This window comes from Adiantum capillus-veneris, chromosome 6 (assembly GCF_014529385.1).
Source record: "Adiantum capillus-veneris isolate H3 chromosome 6, ASM1452938v2, whole genome shotgun sequence".
Classification (NCBI taxonomy): domain Eukaryota; kingdom Viridiplantae; phylum Streptophyta; class Polypodiopsida; order Polypodiales; family Pteridaceae; genus Adiantum; species Adiantum capillus-veneris.
This window is the reverse complement of record NC_140936.1, coordinates 121,968,573-121,993,267: the sequence shown is the minus strand read 5'-3', so window position 1 is coordinate 121,993,267 and position 24,695 is coordinate 121,968,573. Positions and strand designations below refer to the sequence as shown.

Sequence of the window (24,695 nt, the reverse complement as noted above, 5' to 3'; positions counted from 1 at the left end):
TAAAAAATGGATAAATCTTTATAAAATCACATCAATCCCATTATAGAAAATAAATTTACATAAAATATGAATTATCTCTTGAGTTATATGACATAAATAAATATAAAATAGATTTTTTTAAACATCATTAGGTTTTTTCTCATCCAATAATAATTTAAATAAATAAAATTTTGATATTAATTTATATTATATAAAATAAATAATTAAATAATAAGTAAAAATTAACTTATTTTGACACTTTAATAATTATACTAGATTATCTTTATTTTTTATTCATTTATAATAGTTTATAAAAGCTAAAAATAAATGACGTGGCTATTAAGGTGGTCATGCATGGATGACATGGTCGTCAATGTAGCGAAATGGTGTGGATGATTGATAACATGGACTGCATAGGTGACAAGATAACATGGTTGATGGGATCCTCCTCATCTGACATGTCAAAATGATGTCAAAATGGAGACATGGAATGTTTTAGGTGACAAAAAGGTAGATGGTTAGTTGGAGAGTTGGTGATGTGGCATGCTTAGTGGCGAGTGATGTGCGAGCCATGGAAGTACCACGGACAAGTGGTACGTAAGGTGGTGGATGACATGGCATGTAAAGTGAGGTGGCATGCAAGGTGGTACTTGAATGTGGTGGGTGAGGTGGCGATTAGGGTGACGTGACAAGCCAAGACCTAATTATGGTTTCAGAATTTGGTTATGATAATGATATTGAAAATCGCTTAAAGTTATGGTTATGGCTTGAGAATTTGCTTATGGTTATGATTTTGAAATCCGCTTGAAGTTATGGTTATGGTTATGATTATGGTTTACAAATTTGGTTATAGTTATGGTTTTGGAATCCGCTTAAGGTTATGGTTATAGTTTGAGAATTTGGTTATGGAATCCGTTCAAGGTTATGATTATGGTTCAAAAATTTGGTGATGGTAATGGTTTTGAAAACTATTTAAAGTTATGGTTATGGTTTGAGAATTTGGTTATGATTATGGTTTTAAACCGCTTAAGGTTATGGTTTATAAATTTGGTTATGGTTATGGTTTGTGATTTTTATGATGGTAATGGTTAGCGAGTCTTATTATAATTATACTTATGGTTAGTGATTTTTATGATAGTTATGGTTTGCGAGTATTGTTATGGTTATGTTTTGTGAATCTCATCGTGGTGATAGTTCCAAAAATCTTGTTATGGTAATGTACTCCTCAATTTTCAGACAAAATAAAAGTGCAATGCGGGTGTTTTTGCACTCTTTCCTTTGAGCACATAGGGTTGGTTTTGATGTTGCAATACATGCAACACTAGCTGCCATCCCTTGGCTCAAAAAATAATTGCAAGTTTTTACGCCAATATATGCGTTTATATCAACGTCAACATATACATCTATATATACGTCAATATAGATGTCGATAACTTTATGCGCATATATCGATGCCAACTATATCGACGCATATGCCAACACCACAATACTGACCCTTATAGAGACATATATACCGACGCCATTGATTTTACGAACTGTTTATTTTCATCAATATAGGCATCGGTATTCACGCGACGTGTTGTAGTGGAAAGATAAAAAGACCATGACTGAGAGGAAGGGATTGAAGCCACAAGGAAGGTAATCGAAGAACTCAAAAGGAGCATGATGATTGCAAGGTTAGATGCAATTGATGTACTTGTAGTGACCATAATGATTGTTGAATGCGAAGACCAGAGCAAGAGGGATTAAGTTTGATAGAAATCCTAGCTCTTTAAAAGGGCATCACCCACAAGAACTTGTAGGAAGTGCTTCATGTGCCATGGATCGTGGCTTCTTTGTGCAGCTTATGAGCTTTCGTGATTGAAAGGAAGAGATTGTGCATATGTCGCAAAGTTTCACACGTATGATTGTTGATACAAAAGATGTTATGATCAGCAGGTATGGATTAAAGTTGTTTCAATGAGTGGGAATACCATTAGTCGCTCCACATTTGGCCACTGGTCAATATCAATACATGAGTTCTAAAACAAACTCTTTCCATTTACAAGCTGAAAAATGTGTTGGTTAGGGAAGTCCATACGAATGGGATCAATCGATATCAACAGACCGAACTCTGTGTCAACAAGTATATCTAGATCACCATGACACTAACACACAGACGAAGGCATTGCCTATTGTTATAGAGAGAGAGAGAGAGAGAGAGAGAGAGAGAGAGAGAGAGAGAGAGATATTGACTGCTTTGAATGGCAACGCAAACGAGCGAGCGAGAGAGAGAGAGAGAGAGAGAGATTTAATTACATAGGCTACAATAGCGCGTGAGATTTTCAAGGAAAGACAAGAACCACATACCATAGTTTCTAATAACAATAGACATATCATTAGTCATTCACACTAATAAATACATCTATTCAGTAAAATAGGCCAGCAGATAGTGTTTCCATGGTCCTGTTAAGAACAAGTGAAAAATGACAGCGTATTCTTCTTCCAGATAAGCGAGAGCACCCTTACCTGACTCCACAGTCAAAAATGACAGCGTATTCTTCTTCCAGATAAGCCAGAGAGAGAGCACCCTTACCTGACTCCACAGTCAAAAAACCATCAAAATATTAGTTTCCAAACAACATTGCAAGTAATTGGGGTGACTCTAGTTGTCATCCATGTCACCCTAGTTTATACTAGAAGAAGATAGCACTTTAGAAGGTGCAAACTAAGAAAACTTTTCTAATTGAGTGGTTGTAAAAAACCAGTAGCATTTTTTCCAAAAAGAACTTATTAGAAACCCAAGTCTGATTTTTAGCCGATTTCAGTCCATCCAACTGGCTTTTTTTTTGTACCAAAAATAACATTTGTGTTTTACAGAAACCTTCCTGCCAAACCTTTTTTTTTTAAAGGGGAATTAGCTATTTTTTGCAAAAATCTGTTAGAGTCAGCAGGTTTTACAGCTACCCTTCTCAGAAAAGTGAGAGAAATAGTACTATATTAGTGCAGTAGCAGCTAGGTAGTTGTTTGAAAATCACTGATCCTAGAAGAACATATTGTCTTCCCTGAGGAGCTGTAACCATATAGAGATAGGAGAGCATAAATTTAAAGGGGAATTAGCAAATCTCTGCAAAAAAAAAAACAGTTAAAGTCAGCAGGTTTTACAGCTACTTTTCTCAGAAGATTAAATTATGCAGCTGAAAAAAGTGAGAGAAATAATACTGGCAGGCTAGGTAATATTGATCAGTTTTCAGAAAGTAACTTTATAACTTAGAAGAACATATTGTCTTTCCCGAGGAGCTGTAACCATACAGAGATAGGAGAGCACAAAAGATCATTATGTTTTGTATATACAGAAGAAACCAAAACAAGCAATTTGCCTTTCTTTTGGAAGAAAAGAGGCTATCTGTAAAACTTAGGTTGTTACTCAAAAACTATGCCCATGTGTTGATCTGGGCCAAGGCAAATTCAAATGCCCATTAGGTAGATGTACCTACTTCCTGCAGTTTTATTCAAAAAAAACTCTCATACTTTTCCCTTCTCAATTTTTTTTGTTGTCATAGTCTGTTAGACACTATATGCTACAGATGTAAGTATGTGAAAGACCTATACCATGAGCAGTTCTTGCTCCATAATTTTCATACATTCTCCTTTTTCCAGATCTTGCTAACTTAATCAGGCTACCCCTTTAGTGTTTAGTGCCTAATTATGCTTATGACAGTGTCAACCAACTCCTTCTCCAGAGTCAAAACAAGAAGCTGGGTGTCGATTTCTGCCTTAAAAGAGTAGTAACCAACGGATCTAGCCTTGTTTTGCTTAATCAAGGCTTCTTGGGATAGCTTATTCAAAGTAGCCATTTTTTATTCGCCTAAGTTTTGCCAACTCATGGTGATCTGGAGCAAAAGCAAGCATCTTAGGTCTACATATCTCATCATACCCAGCAAAAAAATATGAGTTTGTGAGCAAAGCTTAGTGTTTTCTCCAATCAGTCTAAAATAAAGAGTTTTATTATACTTAGCCAATGACATAGCAAAACAGTTCGTAAATCAGAAGTACCGCGGATTAGGTGTTCTCAGCCAGTTTTTTTAGAAAATAAGTATCTGAACCTAAAGGTCTACCTTCATGTTCTGGTTTCTCAGAGGTCGGAGTATTTAGAGAAGATGGAGATAAAACTAGCAGTTTTTCGCAAAGAGGTCTTGAAGTAAGTATTCCTACCAAAAATTTCTGGAAATTATTCAGCCGTGGATGGAAATGTACCTATTTCCATTCCATCCTTCAGTGAGAATCTGGTTTTTGGACACAAAATGCTCAGTAGGTATCTGAATTTGAGAAAATATTCCTATTTTCCAATATCTGGTCACTTTATCCTACCCCTAGTTGCCCAATATTGCGTTTATAATTCCAACAGCATACCACTTGTCTTATTTATAAAATCATATTTGGAGGCAAGCCAGATTCTGTTACAAACTCAGAACCCTTTATGTTATGAACCTTAGAGTTAGTAAGTTTCAAGTTGCCTTAAACAGAGCCAGTAGTCAGGGGCTATTGCCTCCTCCCAAGAGGGTATAGAGCCCATGGAAAAACTTTCATGCTATATCGAGGAGAAATCGGTTAATTCACCGTCCTCAAGCAAGTAGTCTTATTTCATTGGTAGCTTTGTTCTATTCTTATTTCCGAGAACTCAGAGACAGGTAAAAGAAAGCATTAACAGAAATTAATCGGTACCTCAGAAGTTCCAGCAGAATTCCCAGTAGCCATTTGTAGTAGATGTGTTTAATCACTCCACAAAATACAGATGGAAGGAATGTGACTTAGCAGAAGGTGATCCTTACTTCTTCCAAAAAACCAGAAGCTATAATGTAAGGAAACTAAGTGAGCCAGGGTTAGCTCACCTGTTTCATAGTGTTGGCTCTGCCCCTTCCTTACTTTCCGCGTGCCACCGGAGCAGTGCTCTTCATCTGCGAGCCCTCCTCTTTGGCCATAGCCTCTCTTCCCAAGGTATTGGTTTCAACACAGGGTCGTGGACAGGGAGAAATTCCTATCTCATACACGTACCGCGTAGGATATCAATGCTTTCATTTAGTACATGTAGTTTTTAATGTCAACTTCAGGTCTCTTTAATCTGAGGTGGCTTTCAGCCCAGTGGCCATAAAGGCTTTCACATCAGGAATGAGTTTGGTTCCTCCTTCCGTTTTTGGCCAAGAAGGCCATAGGGAAAGTGGTAGAGAAAAAGTGCAATTCTTTCACCATCGAATGGTCACTCTTATATTAACTTTTTTATGTGACATTTCAAATTATTTCATACCTTATTATATTCATTTTAATATTTTCATTATGAAAATGAGCATGTGTGTGTACACATGCTCTCTCTCTCTCTTTCTCTCTCTAATCTTTCTCCATTAAAGTGTTCAAGAAATATCATCTTTTCAGACATATAAAACTTCTTTTTTTTAATTTATTTTTAAAAAAATAAAAATTAGAGTTATTTTTTCAATTTTTATATTATTTTTCACTATCTTGGACCAAAATTTCTCCTTTGCCCCTTACTCTCAATTGGCATTTTTGAAATTGAGAACGGCACAATATTAAGCTGAGACACATTTTTCATGAACACAAGGTCCATTAATATGTCAAATGTGTTCTAATAATCATTTATTAGAGGAAAAAATGATGTCTTCTTGAGGCCATCGTGGAGTCTTCACCTTGTTAATATAGTCATGTATCGACTAGCTAGGTTACCTCAAAACAGTATTGGTTCTAAGAGGTTTCTTAGGTTTTAATAGTGCCAAGTCATACTAGGGTTTTTTTTCTTTTACCCGATACTAATGACGAAAAAAACTTTGAGATAATGTATTGTTGGAAATCGAGAGAGAGAGAGAGAGAGAGAGAAGCTAATTTTATTACTAAGCCTAAAAAAGCCTTAAAGGAGGCCTAAAAGATGTATACAAAATTTCATAGGCACCACTCTTATATCACTACCTGCAAGCAGCCAGAGCCAACAAGACTAGCTAGTTTTGGGATCTCTGGCTCAAGTCTTGAGGCCGAGGCAAGCTTTGTCCATCCCAGATTTTACGGGCGTCCAATCGTTTTAGAGCTGGATCGCACCGAGGGGTAGTGGGGTTCCCAAAGAAATAGCAAAATATTTACTCTATTCCTACTAACCCCCTGGTCGCACCCAACGCCAAGTTCTTGCAGATATTAAAGACCTACTGGCTGGTTGGCTTTGAGCACAAACAATTCGGAATGAGGTTGCAGAAGGGGAGATGTACTGGCACTTCGCTTAACTCCTACCTTTTCAATACACTGCAGTGGGAATACGAAAAACCCGACACTTGCCTTGGCGATGGAGTACGACCGAGTATTAGTAAAAATATGCCAACCCCACTACCCCTCTTAGACAGTTGTCTCCGACCATGCAAGCGTTTGATTTTCCAACAGAGCTTTAATAAAGCATATTCTACCCGAATGTCATTCAACTTCCAGAGATTTTGCAACGAGATGTCTGCTCAACGAGAAAAGGTGGATCAGGAGAAGGAGGGGGAGGAGATGATGCCGATAAAACTGGTGAAGCTCGCGTCTTCTGATGACAAGCTCTTTAGGGTGGAGCTGGAGGTGGCGATACTGTCGCAAACCATCAAGGACATGCCACTGGAGCGCTTCATGGCCGAAGACAGGTCCATTCCGCTCCCCAATATCTCCTCCCAGGTGCTTGCCAAGGTCTTGGACTTCTGTTATTATCACCACGACCGTTGTCAAACTGCGGTGCCGTCGTCTGCGTTGGCATTGTCATTGTCATTGTCATCCTCGACCAGCTCGGCGATGTCCTCATCAGTGAACGCCGCCCAGAATAGATATGAGCGGTACAACCACGGCCAGCATCATCAAGTCACGCCACAGCCATCAACAATGGCACCATCATCGTCGGCAACGGGGGCTCCCTCTGAGGAGGCCTTGCCAAGGCATTGGAATGCAGCCTTTCTCAAGGACCAAGATTTATCTGACCTCTGCGATCTCGTTCAGGCTGCCAGCTATCTCAACATTCCAAGCCTTCTGGAACTCGCGTGTCAGGCTATTGCAGACATAATCCAAGAGTGCATGACAGGGGAGGCCATCAGAGCCCGTTTCAACATTGTAAATGACTTCACCCCTAAGGAGGAGGCCGAGGTAAGGCAAGAGAATCAATGGGCTTTTCAGCAGTGACATTTCCATCTCATTGCAACAGGTAGGATGGCTTCATATTGTGTTTTCTAAATTATGCAGCCATTACCTAATTACATAGTCATTACCGAATGATCGCCAAGTCTTACTTCAATTTTTGCAATGACAAAAGACATGGAAGAATAAGTCATGGATGAATTACTGTGGCCGTCAATTAGTATATGGAACATTTGCTTCCCAGACAATACAATTTAGGATATGTAAACAAAGCGTGTGGATGTAGATATATGCGTTCACTACCTTTCACTTGGAAGTGTTGAGAGAGAGAGAGAGAGAGAGAGAGAGAGAGAGAGAGAGAGAGACTATATAGACTCCAGAGGTAAAAAAGAAAAAATACAAGGGTGTCACAAAGGTCCTCTATTGTAACGAGCTGAAATTGCTCTTGTGATCTACTATTGAGCCTTTTCTTTTCTTTTGGGAAGGGGGGGGGAGATTTTTCACCATGGCCTAGTTAAAGAGCGTGTAGAATGTGGAAAAAAATGTATGTCATTGATACTCTGTTGAGGTATATAAGAGTCATATATATGATGTGGAATAGCAGCCATGAGGAGTAAATCTCTGGTACCTCCCATTTCATGTATTTCAGCAATGCCAAAAATCTTTGCTTTAAGAAATCTTATTAGATAGCAAGTGCCCCATCCAGTGTTAGCAGAAAACCTGTAAACAGGCAAAGTTTCAATTGTTGGAGCAGGAAGTGTCCCTTCGAGCTCACCCTCTTTGTAAAACCATCACCTCCAACAACGCCCTCTTTTTCACTACCATCACCTATGATGGGACCTTCTATGGCACCACTCACATGGTCCCACACTAGACACTTCCACAACATCAACTTTGTAGATCTTCTAGTATGCGACATACATCTTTAAAATTATTTAGGGGTTGTCAATCCTGGCAGGCTAGTGATTGTTGCTCCTCTTGTAGGGGTAGTTCTTGTCGGGAAGTTTGAAATTGGCTCCCTTCTCTGTAGGGTCGAAGTCGTCATGAGGGGACGCCTTGAGGGAGCTCAAAATCACCCAAAGACTAAAACCTCCATATCTCCAGATCAACCATCTAAGAAAGAAATTAAGTCTATAATCATCAAAAGACGAAGAAAGAATCACTATTAAGTGCAAATTTCACACTTAAAAGGGGCCTAGTGAATAGCTCATGAAGTCAAATGGCTTCGAACTTCACAATTGGTGTGTATACAAAGTGAATGTACCAGAATGACATTGAGACCTCAGTTGGGTGATGCATGTGCTTCCATTTCCTCTTCTTATTTTTGCAAGAACACACACGCGAGAGAGAGAGAGAGAGAACCTATACTCTTTTCCCTTTGATGCTCAAGGTGTACAAAATATATACATCTCTTCAAGCTGGTAAACCAGCTCATGTTTCCGAGCCCAAGGGGAGGGAAGAGTGTCCATCAAGAATGCCTTACAGCTTTGTTGGACCTAGCTACTTTTCCTTTGAGATCAAGCTCTGTATCCCTCATTCTCTTGAGGGACTCAAGGAGAGACACTCCTCCGGTGTGGGAATCTGTTGCAACAGGGGGTTTGGCAAATGGGTTGCTGGCAGATTTGGCAAAAGGATTGCTAGATCGCTGGAACGGTTCCTCTTCTTGAGCTACATTGAGAGTCGCCTTATCCTCTAAATGTGTACCATTGTCTTCTGCAAAAGTGCCTGTAGTAGAGCTTTTTGTAGGCCCCTCACCTCTCTTTTCTGTAGAAGGTACCCTTTGCTTTTGTGGTAACACATGATCATTTGACAAAGAGCTCTTTGAAGCCTCTTCACATCTCTCCCCTATAGAAGGTACCTTTTGCTTGTGGGATAATACATGACCATTTGACAAAGAGCTCTTAATTCTCTGAACATCCGGAGCCGGCCCATGCTTCATTGTGGCTGATGGTCGAAAACCCTCTGTATTCAGACTTGCATCAATGGCTGTGTTCCGTACCTGGCCAGTCAACGCTGACTGCACAACCAACTCTTGCTCTTGAGATGCTTCATGTGTTATCTTTTCCTGAAACCGACATTCCATAGCCCCCAACATATCTTATTCACCAAAAATCCTAAGAACCACAATATCCTATTTGCATGAGATGCGTCCATAATTAAAATTTGGGTAGTCCTTACCTCATACATTGTACTTAATCGTTCTGCAAGAGCCGGTAGCTTCATGGCACTCACAAGTTTAATGGCACCTTTCCAAGACTTGTCCAGTGAGAGCTTCTTTGTAAGCTCCACAGCTTTCATGAGCTTGTCCCCTGCATCAGAAGTTTCAGATGTTTGCCATGAAGAGAAATAGCACACATGAGCATGGTGTTGAAAGATGACATCCTATGTGTACTGCCACCATGGATGTACATAGTCAATACACATGTAAACCTGAACCCACATTTCTAAGGAAAGCAAATGTAATGCATGTGCCATAATTTACCTTTACAAGCTGCAGCAATAAGTCGCAGTATGCATCGATCAAGAGTTGCCTCCAACTTCAAGATCTCTTCTTCATGCTCGTCTTCATCATTCACACGAACCGCTTCATCTGTGATCTGCATTCCATGGAAATGCAATATGATATTACCAGTCTAACTATTTTGACCATACTTGACCAGATTATTGTCAACCTGCAGTCTGCAAACCTGTGCAAGTTGCCAGCTCTTTAGAAGAAATTCATTTTCCAAATCTTCGGCTCCCAAGTCCGAGTGCACCAGCGGCAAAGACAGGTTGAAAATGCTAAGAACAGGTTTTGGCGACACCTGCAATCACTAGATTAGAGTGGACAATAAGGCAATAAAGATTTTGATATCACACCAGCAACTTACTACTTCTAGTCTGATGAATGTCATCAGAGGCTGTCAACTGATTGCCCTGCACAATGTAGGCTTGTTGCTATGTCCCCAACATAGGCGAGGAGACCTAGTCAATGGCACTGTGGGGATGGGTATCTAGCATCCAAGAACGTAGGCCTACACCTATAAGACCGAGCGTCAAATACCATCCGGCTTCACCTCCTCAAGGTGACCTCGTGCATGCCTGGCCTCACGGGATGACCATTGGCACTGTATCACTAAGTTAAGTAGATGGGAAGGCATAGGGGCATCAGGGCAGGTAGGGTTCAGGAGAGGTTTCTCCACCCTTGACCAGATTCTGACACTCAGAGGTATTATTGAGGAGGGTAGATACCATGGCAAGAGGATCTATTGTAGCTTTGTGGATTTTTGGAAAGCTTTTGACACAGTGCTGAGAGCCAGACTTATGCGCAGCCTACACGACATGGGTGTGCCCATATGTAAGGTGCAACGGAAGTGAATGTTGAACTTTGCTCAAGATGAGTGCTATGAACTGTGCTCAAGGGTTCCTTTAACTTACGGAAGGGAGAGCCTTCCGTTCCTTTAGTGAGAGAGTGCAAATGATCACAAACAAAGTCGATAAACATTGTGAATGAAGGTACTGAGACTGAGAGATAGAGAGAGAAGAATACGACAACCGAATGTTGTCAAACCCTCCTCAGAAGGCCCCACTCTCTATGGCAAGAGTGGTCTACTATTGATTGCACAAATCTCTACAATGCTATGGACTTGCCGACGATGTCGACGACGATGAGGACGACAACGAGGGCTGAAATCTGAAAACACTAAGGGCTGAAATCTGCAAATCTTGTATCTGTTGAATTCTGACTCTATGTCGATGCCGACGACACGCTGAAAACGCAGATGCTGAAATCTACGTTTTCCAAGCTGAATCTGCAAACTTCGGTGGATCTGACCGTGCGACGAGGATCTGCTGCGGGAAGGTGAGATCTGCGAGGTTTGGGACATCTACTACAATGTCTTGATGCTGAAAACTGAAAACGCTGGTCTAACTGCTGGTTCCGTCGCGGAGAATCTGCAAAACGCTAGGTTGACTGCCTGATGCAAAAACGCTAGGGCTGATCTGTGAACTGCTGGAAACGCGCTAGTGGATCTGATGTGTTCTGTTGTTGCCAGGCTGTTGCAACTACAAAACGCTGGGCTGAATAACGCTATGTCTCCTACCTCGGGGGGTCTTGCTGAGAAGGTGCCCGTTGAATGCTGGTTCCTGCTGCCTCTTCTGCCAGAAAGTGCTAGCGCTAGGATTTCTTATATATCTGCTTGTCAAATTGCCCTACCCAGTTTCCCAACAAAAGTCAATTAAAAATAATAAGTGAAAAATGGCTAAAATAGGGAAAATAGGTATATGCACTGTAAAAATGCTCTTGATGGGCTCTGACTGAAATCTGATGGTCATGTTGTGTGCAACCAAAGAATACGCATCTACTCTAAGTGCCTGGACATGCACGGTCTGCGAACGGACTCACAAAAGTGCCAGAACACTTTCTAAGCTAGCTTAGCTGAACTGAATTGAACCCATGTCATGAAGTAGCTTGTCCACGTACACATAGGGTTAGATGTGCACGTGACACCATAGAGCTGATATGGGGGATCATGACAAGTGTGGGACGGATACGTACTGCTCAGGGCATGTCTAACATGGTTCATTCCACTATTGGGGTGAAGCAAGGATATCCCCTATCTCCGACTCTCTTTGGGATGTATATGGATGAGTTTTCAGACTATGTAGAGCGAGAGGGAGACAAAGGTGCTTAACTAGCAGGGACATAGATTCCGTTGTTGTTATACGCTTATGATATTGTGCTGATTTCGGACTCTCCAGAGGGGATGCAACGTCATTTGGATGCATTGGATGTGTTTGCCCAGGATAGCGGTTCATCAGTGAACCTTGGTAAGACCAAGGTAATGGTGTTTAACACCAAGGCATAATGGGTCAGGAGGTCAGCTCCCACCTTTACATTGGTCAAGAGATTGTGGAGTATACAGATGCATATACCTATCTCGGGGTGGTCTTCAATGGCCGAGTATTTTCCTTGAGGAGAGCAAATTAGACGAAATTGACCAAAGCGATCACGCTGTGAATAGCGAACCCTATTTGAAGATCTATCACCAAGAAGAAAATTCAGTGTAGGGCGCCAATTATCGCCAAGACACTCCACATAGGCAATTGTAGCATCCATGGTGATAGGGTTGTATTTGTGCACATCGTCGTTCAGGTTGGGTTTGAGTCCGTCGATAAAACTGTGAAGTTTATCAGAGGGACTAAGGGTCTCTATCTCTAGAGTTAGCCTTTGGAACTCTCTGATATATACGACCAAGAAACCTGTTTGGCTCAGGCAGCGAAGAGAGGATCGGGCATGAAAATCCGCATTGGCAGGTTCGAACGCCTTGCGAATAGCACGCCATAATTTATCCCAAGAAGGTGTGTATTTACCATAGCAACCCGTCATTGCCACCAAAGAAACGTTGTGTCCTTGAGCAGAGAACTAGCGAGTGCAACTTTTGCACTTTCGACTAAGTCTGTGTTTGATAAGTAAACCTCCATTTTGAATAGCCATTGATCCAGCACACGCTTGTCGCAGCGACCATTGCACGGTTCCGACAGTTTAACATCAAGCTTCTTCTTCCGTGCAGCATTACAAATTTATAGAGTAATTGAAGTTCGCGATTGTCTACCTCTTCAATTGGATCTGGTTCGTTTGGTTCGTCCACTGAAGCTTCGGAAGAAGGTGGTGGAGAAGCACCATTAGTTGGCCGAAAAGTCGCAGGACGACTCCAAGAAGTATTTTGCGTCTGCATCTCATCCAAGCAAGTGTGTAGTGATGCAAGGCTTGTGGAAAGTGTGGCCATCTGCTCCTTGATAAGAGTAAGGGCGTTCGTCAGATTGACCACCTCCGTCCTGAAAATTCGGCATGGTTATGCCTCAAAGGGAACTCTCGAACAGGTGCAAGTTCTAGGAACAAGTTCTGGGACGGGTACTCCAGGAGCGGAAATTATGTTTAGAACGGGTTTCGGCTCTGGGATTGGTTCTGGCCCTAGAGTATCGGAAATAATAATTACTTCGGGTGCCGGGAGAGGATACGCTGGCACGACTACATCGAGAATCTCATCTATGTGCGAGATGTACAGGAAAGCAATCCATTGATGTTCATCGGCCATGGCGAAGGGGAGCACACGAGCGGGAAACGATGTGCAAGGGGCCGGATTTGCCAACATGGCTTGCTTGGGAGAGAGACGTAAAAAATTATCCTGCATTGCATGGTTGTGTTGATATCGTTGGCTGGTATTTAGCAAAGGGTGCTTTCAAATGACAGTGTTTAATAAAGTGAGTTGGCCGGCCAATGGACGCCCTTAGTGGGTAATAAAGAAAACCTTGCGTTGGTTGGTAGCTGGCCTTTTAAAAAAGGCATAAGCTACGTAGAGAAATCACCAACGTGGACTTTAATTTACAAAGGCTGTCAGCGTAGGCAGTTTAGGGTTGCAAGCGTTTAGAAGCAGCGATGGGTGAATAGCCGCCAAGCGGAAGGGTATGCGAGGCGAAGGGGCATACGCAAGGGCCGGGAATTGCAAGGGGGTGCGACCCTTCATCGACAAGAGGTGCAACCCATCGACGTGAAGAGACACCACTTGATGAAGAGGCATACGTCGAGAATTGCAGTAGGTATGCCGCATACACACATCGCCTTCTCTTGAGTTATTTATGTATTGATAAAAGAAGGTTTCAAATTACCTCATATGTTTCTGTGTGTAGTCCATCTTTCTTTTGCTTCCATGCAACTCCGGGAAGGGGGTAGAGTGTAGCGGCGAGGTTGAGAGGCTCACAACCTTCAAGTCCCGAGAAAAAAAATTGCTCTGATACCACTGTAAGGATTCTAGCTGCTAATCCTTCATCAATTACTTAAACTCATGAATAAGACGAAACTTGAACTGTACTCAAAAACAAGACTTAGAAGACTCTGTGTTTGATTGATCGAATGTGTGATACAAGGGCTCCTTATATAGGAGACGAAGAGACACAAATGAAAAGACATGTCTCCTGGTGAAGAGCCGTGACTTTAGACTAAAGACACATCCTTTCGGCGAAGAGCTGCAACCATTGGGCAAAAAGTCGCACCCGTAGAGCGAAGGGGTGTGACAGTCGTCGAAGGAGTGTGGCTTTTGGCGAGGAGACGTGTCTCTTGAGCGAAAGGTCATGACCTTGGAAGCGTAGGGGTTCTCTTTGGCATGGCACTTTGCGTATTTGCAACTAGGAGTAGATGTAATATTGTTAACATAGTCACAATCGTGACAAGACTGGAGAGGATGTGTTTGCAAGTTTAGTTCCAGGAACCTCGAACAAACCCATTGGTAGTGGAGGCGCTCACTCGAGCAGCCTCCTTTATACATAGCACTTGGTCTCTCCCAAGAGATATATACACTCAATTAGCCTTAGAGCCTACACGTGAGTTGGGTACGAAGATGGCTTTCTATAGAGAGCATCTTCTTGATGCTTACGGAGGATAAATTTGTGATCATACCCTGATACATGGATACTCATCTATCTCATGAAGTACGGTGGGCTATTGGCCAGTTACGCATATCCTCACACCAACTAGAGATCGAGACAGGTAGATTTAGAGGAGTTCCAATCGAGTCCATCACCTGTCAATTGTGTTCGATGGAGCCTGAGACAGAGTTACACTACATATGTCACTACCTAGTATACTATGAGATACGAGGCCGCTTCCACTCTCTATTCAGAGAGGGTTTTGGACCACTTTCTAGAATCATGAGATATCAAGATCAGAGATGCCTTGAATTATACTTATTGGAACTACGCAAACATAGAGAGGACCTCTTGAGGAGGGGCCCAGAGAGGGAGATGCGCACATCTTCACATCAGCTAGAGATCGAGACAGGCAGATTTAGAGGAATACCCACTGAGTCAAGGATTTGTCAGGTGTGCCAGACAGAGCCCGAGACAGAGCTTCATTACATATGTCACTGCCCAGTATACTATGAGATACGAGGCAGCTTTCACTATCTATTCAAAGAGCGTTTTGGACCACTTTCTATGTAAGGTGCAACGGAAGTGAATGTTGAACTTTGCTTAAGGTGAGTGCTCCGAACTGTGCTCAAAGGGTTCTTTACTTACGGAAGGGAGAGCCTTCCGTTCCTTTAGCGAGAGAGTGCAATGGACACAACAAAGTGGTAAACACTGTGAATGAAGATGCATGAGACTGAGAGATAGAGAGAGAAGAATACGACACCAAGATGTTGTCAAACCCTCCTCCGAAGGCCCCACTCTCTATGGCGAGAGCGGTCTACTATTGATTGCACAAAACTCTACAATGCTTTGGACTTGCCGACGATGTCGACAACGATGAGGACGACGACGAGACTGGCTGAAATCTGAAAATGCTAATGGTTGAAATCTGTTAATCTTTATCTACTGAATTCTGACTCTATGTCGATGGCGACGATGCGACGACGCGCTGAAAATGCATACGCTGAAATCTGCGTCATCCGGGTTGAAACTATAAATGCTCGTTGATCTGACCGTGCGGCGAGGATCTGCTGCGGGAAGGTGAGATCTGCGAGGTTCGAGGGTTCTACTACGGAGTCTTGATGTTGAAAATTGAAAACGTTGATGCTATTCTGGGTTCTGTCGCGATCTTAGCATCCATCTTACCATCATACTTACTGAACGTGATCTTCTCTGTGACGGGGTTGTTGAAGTCCGAATCTCGGCTTGCGCCACTTGATGAACTACCAACATCTTTGGCCGCCTTGAGTTTCGAGCTGAGAACCTGTCGGACCAATTCTTGCATGCGTAGGTTTCTCTGTACCTCTCGCTCTGCCACCAAGGCCGCTTATCTTTCTTCCGCCACTTCCTTTCGTGCTTCGGGCGCCAAGCGCGCTTGCTCGCGCTCACGCTCAATAGCTACCTTTCTTTCTTTGCGTGCTTCGCGCTCGCTCTCCAAGGCAACGCAATTCGCTTCTTGTTGTAACATCATGTCCATCATCGACTTGACCTAAGCCTCCATAGGATTTGGTGCCATCCTTGGCGTAGATGGGGAAGGGGGAGGGTCAAAAAAATCTCCTAGTGGGGAAAATTCTTCTTCGCCACTGCCATGCTCATCACCTCCATGCGAAGTATCCATTCCGCTTCGGGTAATGACCATACACTGAAGTCGTGGGTTCTTAAGTTCACGAGGAACTTGGGTTCTTGTGGGTCTTGGGTTCTTGGGGTTCTAGAGTCTTGAGGTTCTTGAGGGTCTTGAGGTTCTTCTTTAGCTTGCAGTCTGTGTTAGAGAAGGATCTTCTCTTTACCCGAGCTCTTCTCTTTTCCGCGGGCGCAACCCTTGGCGGCCTTGCGCTCATTCCAAGGTTGCTTTTTTCCACCTCACGTCGATTGGCCGGCCGCTAAGTGCACTGTCCGCTCTCAATGAGTGAAAAGAGGCACAAGGGGATGCTGGACAAACCATTCTTTCTTGGGTTTCCAGTCACTCTTCAAAAACACGATTAGGAATCGACACGCCCAAGAGGTCTTGGGTTACGTGCGACTGCAACAAGCAAAAAAAAAATTGTGGTTCTTGTGGTTCTTTCCTCGAGTGATACAGAACACTGTCAAAGCTTTGATACCGATGTAAGGTGCAACGGAAGTGAATGTTGAACTTTGCTCAAGATGAGTGCTCCGAACTGTGGGGTTCCTTTTACTTATGGAAGGGAGAGCCTTCCGTTCCTTTAGTGAGAGAGTGCAATGAACACAAACAAAGCGGTGGACACTGTGAATGAAGGTGCATGAGAGAGAGAGAGAGACAGAGAGAGAGAGAGAGAAGAATACGACACCATAATGTTGTCAAACCCTCCTCCGAAGGCCCCACTCTCTATGGCGAGAACGGTCTACTATTGATTGCACAAAACTCTACAATGCTTTGGACTTGCCGACGATGTCGACGACAATGAGACGGCGAGCTGAAATCTGAAAATGCTAATGGCTGAAATCTGCAAATCTTTATCTGCTGAATTCTGACTCTATGTCAGTGACGATGTTGATGGCGACGATGCGACGACGACGCGTTGAAAACGCAGATGTTGAAATCTGCGTTTTCCGAGCTGAAACTATAAATGCTCGTTAATCTGACTGTGCGGCAAGGATCCGCTGCGGGAAGGTGATATCTGCAAGGTTCGGGGGTTCTACTGCGGAGTCTTGATGCTGAAAACTGAAAACGCTGATGCTATTCTGGGTTCTATCGCGATGGAACTGCAAAACGTTGGGCTGCTATGCTGCTCCAAAAACGCTAGGGCTGATGTGTGTCCTGCTGCAAAAACGCTAGGCTGATCCTGCTGTTCTGCTAAAGCTAGGGTTGATCGGTGATCTGCTATCGCCAGGCTGCTGCAAATGCAAAATGCTGGGCTGGTTCTGCACTTGAAGAAAACGCTAGGCTTGGTCCTTTGGCTGAAAACGCTATGTCTCTTGCCCCGAGGGGTCTTGATGAGGTGTCTGTTGAACTATTGTTCTTGCTGCTGCTTCTGCCAGAAAGTGCTAGCGCTAGGGTTTCTTATATACTTGCTTGGTAAGTTTGCCCTACCCAATTTCCCAACAAAAGTCACTTAAAAATAATAAGTGAAAATTGATTAAAATAGGGAAAATAGGTCTATGCACTGTAAAAATGCTCATGATGGGAGCTTATGGAAATATGATGATCATGCTGTGTGCAACCAAAGGATATGCATCTAATCTAAGTGTCTAGACATGCACAATCTGCAAACAGACTCACGAAAGTGCCGAATCACTTATGGCCAGGTCACTGTGGAGTACACAGATGAATATACATATATGGGGGTGGTATTCACAGGACCGAGGTTTACCCTAAGGAGAGCAGCAGAGACTAGACTATCCAGAGCCTATGCGGCATTAGGAGGGCTAGAGGATGTGTTCGCAGGTTCAGTTTCAAGAACCACGAACAAAACTATGGCTCTTTGATACTTTGGTTGCTTCAGCTATGCTTTATGGGGTCCAAGTTTGGGGACCATCTGTGAATCATGACAGTTGGAGGAACATGGAGAGACCCTTGGTATTTATGATATCCCGGATGATTAGAGCCAAGGCTTCTGTACCACATGCGATTATTCGAGCGGAGGTAGCCGCCCCTCCTATAGAGATTGAGGCTCTTACCAGATCAGTGTCCTTTATACACAGTCTATGGGATACACATAGAGGCAGATATACTAGACTGGCTCTTGAGTCCTCTAGACAGTTAGCGATGCAGGGAGATGCATCATGTTGGTATGCACAGATGACCTCATGGTTTCAGAGACATGGTTTCAGCATGGATAGATTGCCTCCCTTTCAGTAGTCCCTGGACGCACCCTCCCTGCCAGTCACACGGACGGAGATCACTAGACTCATTCGTCAAGATCTTGTACAGTTGGACACCAGGAGAACATGGGTAGAGCCGATACAGGAGTTGGGCACGAAGATGGCTTTCTACAAAGAGCACCTTCTCCAAATTTCAGGGGATGGGTTTGTGACTCGTCCGAACTACATGGACACTCATTTATCTCATGGTCTGCGATGTGCTATTGGTCAGATTCGCACATCCTCACACCTGCTCGAGATTGAGACGGGTAGATTCAGAGGGATACCACCAGAGTCTAGGATATGTCAACTATGCGGGAGAGAGCCAGAGACAGAGCTACACTACATATGCCACTGCACTGTGTATTATGAGATACGAGGGCGCTTCCATTGCTTATTTAGGGAGGGTTTTGGACCCCTAGATAGAGTCATGAGATATCAGGACCAAAGATGCCTTGGCTTATATCTACTTGAGCTACACCGACATAGAGACAGTCTGTTGGGGAGACATGGAGTACGACAGTCGCAGAGACAAATCACAGATTTCTTTGGATCGAGGGAGCCAAGAGACCAACCACCAGCACAGGGTTGTACCCGCATTCATACCAAAGGCACCCTCATTGACAGGGCGATTGAGCTCGGGAGATCGAGATGACAACGACCGAGACACAGGAGCACACTACATCGATGAAGACTTAAGCAGAGGATCAGAGGCATTCTAGCACGACACCCAGATTGTCATTGAGGGCCTATTCTACATTTTCACATTTCACACTTCATTTCTTCATATTTATTTTTTCTTTCAATACTTTTTGTACTTGTACTTCAGACATTGTATTAGATTCACCACTTTGTATCTGATGGTCTCATAGGTCATTTTGGCCTTTTGAAGACGTTAATATATCATTTCATTTCATTTCATTTCCCTCTCTCACACACACACACACAATTTACCATGTGCAAGTGTGGCCACTATCTAATCAAAGCCAGAAGTACCTGAGGTTGCTTATCGGGAAACTTGCAAGCGACACACATTACTTGTGTATCAGTCAAACCAACCATCCAAAGACTCTCGTCTTCATTCTTGGCCTCCTTAGATGCACTACAGAACAGCTATAGGGCTCTGTCACTGGTTCCAACATCATAATTCTGCATATCACAAAACATTGAGGAGTATTATTACCTGAAAACTGGTAGCCAACTTCCACCATATTGACTGGTATGAACTCGAAGCAACCCCTACAAATAACACATCCAACATCTCAGTACCCTCTTTATGTGGAAGATTTCCATGAGCATTTGCCAGTATGGATCTAACTATGCAGTCCTCTTAGTCCAATGTTATGCAGAGTATAAAATCTTTCTTCTTCAAGATTATTCAGGAAAGCGTTGCAACCAAGAAACGAATGCATACAAAATTCCTCTGAGCACCTCACAAATTTTCTGTTGCTTATGAAAAGGATGCACATACCTTAGAGTCATAGAAGCTTAATAACCCAGCCTCGCTAAAACCCAGCCAAGTAAGTTGAGAACCAGGACTCAATGGTAGCCATCCTTCTATGACTTTTGTATGTGCAGCTAAGTTGAGCACCATGCAGTGGATAACCTGAAGAGAACAAGAACTTAGAGCAGCCCATGTCCATGTTAAGCAACATATGCTTGTGAATAGTGGTACCTGCTGACCACATGGAAAAGGGACGGCAGCATGAGTGGCCACTGCCAAAACTTCTTGGTGACCGGTCATGGTGACGACAGGACCTTGCAAAGATAGGACAGCCATCTACATGCAGCACTAGAACCACATTAGTGAAGTTAATAAAGTTTCTCAAGTCCCAACTGTCACAGCACCATGCATTTTCTTACAATACCTGCAAGCCTGCTTCCGAGTATACACGAAGATGATTGAGGCTGGTAGTTGCAGCTACCCAGCCAAGACCAACAGCAACAGCTCTAGCCTCCTCCTCGGCAGGAAGCCGCATTGACCACTACACCATGCATTGGTCATCAATTCCGTCAAACTAATCACCACGACATGTAGGTAACCATAACAAGCTGCATGCAGACTATTGAAACTGAAAGAAAAATCATATATTTTGCACAACCTCACTGTTGCTTGCCCAGCTACTAAAAGGCCGATAGAGAACTGTGCTTGGGCTTTTTTCTCCTTTCCTAGGTGATGCAAAGACACTTCCAGTCTCATTCATTGCAGCCATGGTGAATCCAAAATAATCAGTCATAGCCGGCACACGAAATCCCCTTCCAGTATCATGAAACTCGACCTGGAAAAGGACGAAATAATCATGATACAAGATTTGTGAAAACCTTTGAAGAAAAGTAAACTGCATTTTTGCAACATTCTCCGCACCTCTACATGCGAGAGTCCTTCATTCTGACAACTAGTTACACTTCCGACCAGATTGTAGTTGAGGAAATGGCGTATGCCTCCGTCTGGTTGTGTTGAGCCTGGTTGAAAAGCCTTCTGCATTGTGGGGAGGGATGCCACTGAGGAGGCCATTTGCTTGTTTTGAGGTTGTGAGTCGCTCTTCTTTGAAACAGAGGACTTTTTTAAACTCCCAAATTCTTCAGTATCCTTCTGTTTGCGACTCCTCGAGAATATATCTGGAGAGGCACTTCGCTCTCTGTCTGAGGTTAAGGTCTTATCCTCATCCTCACTAACTGCTAGATCGTCATCATCGCTAAAGCGCAAGAGCTCTTCTCTATCAATTGCCGAAGGTTGTGTGGAAGTGTCATTTGGAAGAGCCATGTGAGCAGGCACAATAGGCTCCCATACCCCAAACTTACCATCTGCATCCATAACGGCTAAGGCATTACCGTTGGGTTTCCATGCCAAGCTACATATCTGAGATTCAAATTTCTGAGAGTCGATATCTTGCCTGTTATCGACATCCCATAGTATGACCTGATTGTCACCAGCCGATGTGGCAATATACTTTCCATTGAATGACCATGCCAAGAACCCAACAGTAGCTGAATGTCCCCCTTTCAAGCTGAATACCTTCTCACCAGTATCTCTATCATACATGACTACATCAACCCCGTTCTTTCTGCCGGGAACTGCGAGGACGTCCCCTTTGGGATGCCATGCTACTTCGTTCCTACACGAACTGTTAAGATCTGTGTTGGGTGCTGCATGGTATAACGTGTGGACTCGCTTGCCTGATGATAGGGACCAGCACATTATGGTGCCATCGCTCCCGGCAGAGGCAAGATATTCATTGTTGGGGTCGAAAGAAAGACTCACAACAGGTGCATTGTGACCCTTGAAGACACGGACAATTGAGCTATCAATGGTGCTGATGAGCTTGATACCATCATCTTCGCCAGCAGCAGCAAGCATAGAGCCAGTGATACTAAAGGCAACAGAGCGGATGGGGAGGGTAAAGCGGGTGACATTGCTCTGGAACTCCCCACCTGGAAAATTGTCAGGAAAACATCAAATTTCAAAGTACATGCAAAGAACAACCACATCGATGTAGAAAGCTGGGACAAGTGTGCACATTAACCCAGCAGTGGACAAGAACTCTGGGCAATGATTTCTGATACACAAAGCCAAAATGAGGTAAATCAAAAGTAGTAAGGCTATGATTGAGACATCGTAAAATGTCATCTCCCTCAAAACAGTACAATGGATTGGACATCTGCGTAAAAACAACTCATGTGAACACTTAAGAATGGCGCACAGATATCACACCAGGAATGACCAGAGTTGCTGACCTTCGTATCTGCTTTTTACATGCATGATCATATGCAATGAAGCCGATGTGTAGACATGGAAGTTGGACAATGAAGGGTATTTACTTTACCAGAACTAAGGCCTAGAGTAAATGAACTTGGGTCTAAGATGAGAGGAGAGGAGGAGCTTACCAGGGTATGAGAAGAGTTTGACAGAATGATCGAGGGAGCAGGAGGCGAGGCTGCTACCAGAGGGGGAGAAAGCAAGACCGGTGATGGCAGAGCGATGATGGGCGAGGCGGCGGAGGGGGCCAGGAGAAGAAGAAGCAGGCCAAGAGTGGAAGAATAGGGTAGAGTGCGAGTTCGAGGAGATGAGGTGGGCGCCCTCACAATCCCACGCAATGCAGCAATTGCCATCTCCTCGTTCTGATGCACCCCCTTCTTCTGCCTCCAACATGACCACTCCCTTACTGCCCCCACGCCCAAAGCCACGCCCCTTCGCCATCGCTCTTCCTGTACTGGAGTCCGTTGATCGAAGCTTCGAGGATGCCGATGGAGAAATATGGCGGGAAGTATTTGGACTAAACTAAAGACGTCATGAGTTAGACTACACATTCCACACTTCCAAATTCCTCTTACAAATTTATTAATGAAGAATGAGCCAAGATCAATGCCCACTCCACATTCAAAATATACTATCTACTATCTACTAACATAATATGGCGGAAGGGGGAGCCCTTTACACGTGTCGCAATCTACGACTTGAAAGCTAAAATCCAAAACAAAAACAAGTCACTTTGCACGCGATAAAGAGGGAGAGAGGGAGAGAGAGAGAGGCCGCCGAAAGCGATCAGCCGTACTAATATTCAATATTTTGGAACGCAGACTCCTTGGAGAACCACCATATGGATCCGTCGCTCTTCTCAATATGAAATGGAATCTCTTTTTGTGTTGCTCACTATGTCATTTTCTATTAAATGTTGATAATGTCTTGAATGACAATTCCTCGATGTTGCATGCTTCTCTCTTATCTCTTCCAATTACTATGGCTAGTTCTCTGTCACTCGAAGAAGCAAATGTTGTTACTAAGTTAAAAGATTTATTAATGGAGTACAAAGATCTATTCCGAGTTGATTTACCGCCACGGTCATCGCCCACACGTACTGTGCAATTTGCATGATAGTATATTGATTGTCAAGACTACTATCATACATCAAAACCCAATCACCCTCTTTAATTGCCTTTCTTCTAAGCTTGTGTGTCTTATCAAAGTATTTTTTGTTCTCCATTCTTGCATTCTTCAAGCTCAACTTTGCAACCTCAATGTCTTTTGGCCTCCTTTCTAGTTGCCTTATGCATAAGGCAAGAATACCTTCTTTGCTAAGCCCATCCTGCCAAGGTAGCACATTCCATGTGGGAATGGCTTCTTCAATTGGCATGACAGGCTTTTGACCATACATCAACTCCGCAAGCATATAACCAATTCCAAAGCTATGTGTTGTGCAATTAGCCCATAAAGCATATGGAAACAATCTTGGCCACTCACCAACTTTTCCCTCACAAGCTTTAGCCAAAGCTTTGATGATTGGAGGATGCCCTCATTCACTCTTCCCATTACCTTCTAGTTTGTAAGCAGTAGTAAGGGAAATCTTCGTTCAAATGTGGGAGAAGAATTTCCTTGCTTCTTTAGCATTCAGCTCACCCCTATATGCAATTATCTTTCCTACACAGACATAGCGACAAGTCACATCATCAAGGAGGAATTTACATACAACTTTGTGTTTTTTGTTCTCGATGCTTGCCCTTCGACCTGGTTGGTCAAGTCCTCTCGTGCAAGGACCAAGTGCCTCATTTTCTAGAGTCCTAAAGGCATTGTGACTAAATTCACAACCAATTTGTAGTGCATAGCTAGTGGATATGTAGGATGCAACTCATCACGGTACTTGATGTTTGAATACATTTGACATGTCTCACAAGTTTTCACAAACTATGTTACATATTTATGCATAGCTTTTTATTAGTACTTCTCCCTTAATTTGAAAAAGGTTGCCCAAATGCCTTGATGACTAGGCCAAAAACTATCACAAAACTCTTTAAAGAGCTCCCTTTGGGTTTTCCTATCATATTTAACCCTTTATGGTGTATCATTCCTTTTCTTTTGATGCTTCCACAAGTATCAATGTGCTCAAGTAGCGTCCAATGGAAACCATTCACCTTCGTACAACCCCTCCAAAAATGACTCAAGTGCTTTAGACATACAAACATAATCACCCTTGACCTGAGAAGTGGAATAGAACTTTGAGCCTACATTATCGCCGTCATCTATCATCTCTTCTTCATCTGCATACATTTCCCTAGACAACATATCTATCATTGCATTGTCTTTACCTCCAATATGCTTAAATTCAGGATTTAAGGACTTAATGTAGGCAATCCACTAAATCCCTACAATGTGAGGTTCGCTTCCTCCAATCTAGACAAGATCCTATCACAATCATCAATGAGACATTCTGATTTGAGGAATAAAGTCTTGTAAGACCTTGGTCATACCAGTCACTATATGTGCAGTCAAGTTGATTGCTCCTGAGGTAAGGTACACGTCCTTACCAAGCCCAAAGGTGTCCTCT

At 43.1% G+C, this 24,695-nt stretch overlaps 1 protein-coding gene, 1 long non-coding RNA gene and 1 pseudogene across 5 annotated transcripts; 1 reads left to right on the top strand and 2 right to left on the bottom strand.

Moving 5' to 3' along the window:
* Positions 1–2,153: 2,153 nt before the first annotated feature.
* LOC147456187 (uncharacterized) lies at positions 2,154–5,149 on the bottom strand. Of its 4 annotated transcripts, XR_015188437.1 has the most exons (3): positions 4,851–5,128; positions 4,684–4,738; positions 2,154–2,554 (listed from the first exon to the last, which is right to left on the bottom strand). It is a non-coding gene; the product is annotated as an uncharacterized LOC147456187 (long non-coding RNA). The 4 variants fall into 4 exon arrangements; XR_015188438.1 differs by having other exon boundaries at positions 2,955–5,149; XR_015188439.1 differs by having other exon boundaries at positions 2,154–3,085; positions 4,684–5,149.
* Positions 5,150–6,400: 1,251 nt separating this feature from the next.
* LOC147456186 (SKP1-like protein 1A pseudogene) lies at positions 6,401–8,190 on the top strand (annotated as a pseudogene).
* A 274-nt stretch (positions 8,191–8,464) lies between these two features.
* Positions 8,465–22,655, bottom strand: LOC147456185 (transducin family protein / WD-40 repeat family protein). The gene is made up of 12 exons (XM_086514734.1): positions 22,261–22,655; positions 20,741–21,807; positions 20,478–20,654; positions 20,244–20,360; positions 20,051–20,155; positions 19,847–19,981; positions 19,559–19,614; positions 19,372–19,477; positions 9,801–9,917; positions 9,596–9,710; positions 9,292–9,422; positions 8,465–9,178 (listed from the first exon to the last, which is right to left on the bottom strand). Exons 1-12 carry the CDS (start codon positions 22,571–22,573, stop codon positions 8,582–8,584), a joined length of 3,036 nt encoding a protein of 1,011 aa, XP_086370860.1. The 5' UTR covers positions 22,574–22,655; the 3' UTR covers positions 8,465–8,581.
* Between the last annotated feature and the right edge of the window lie 2,040 nt (positions 22,656–24,695).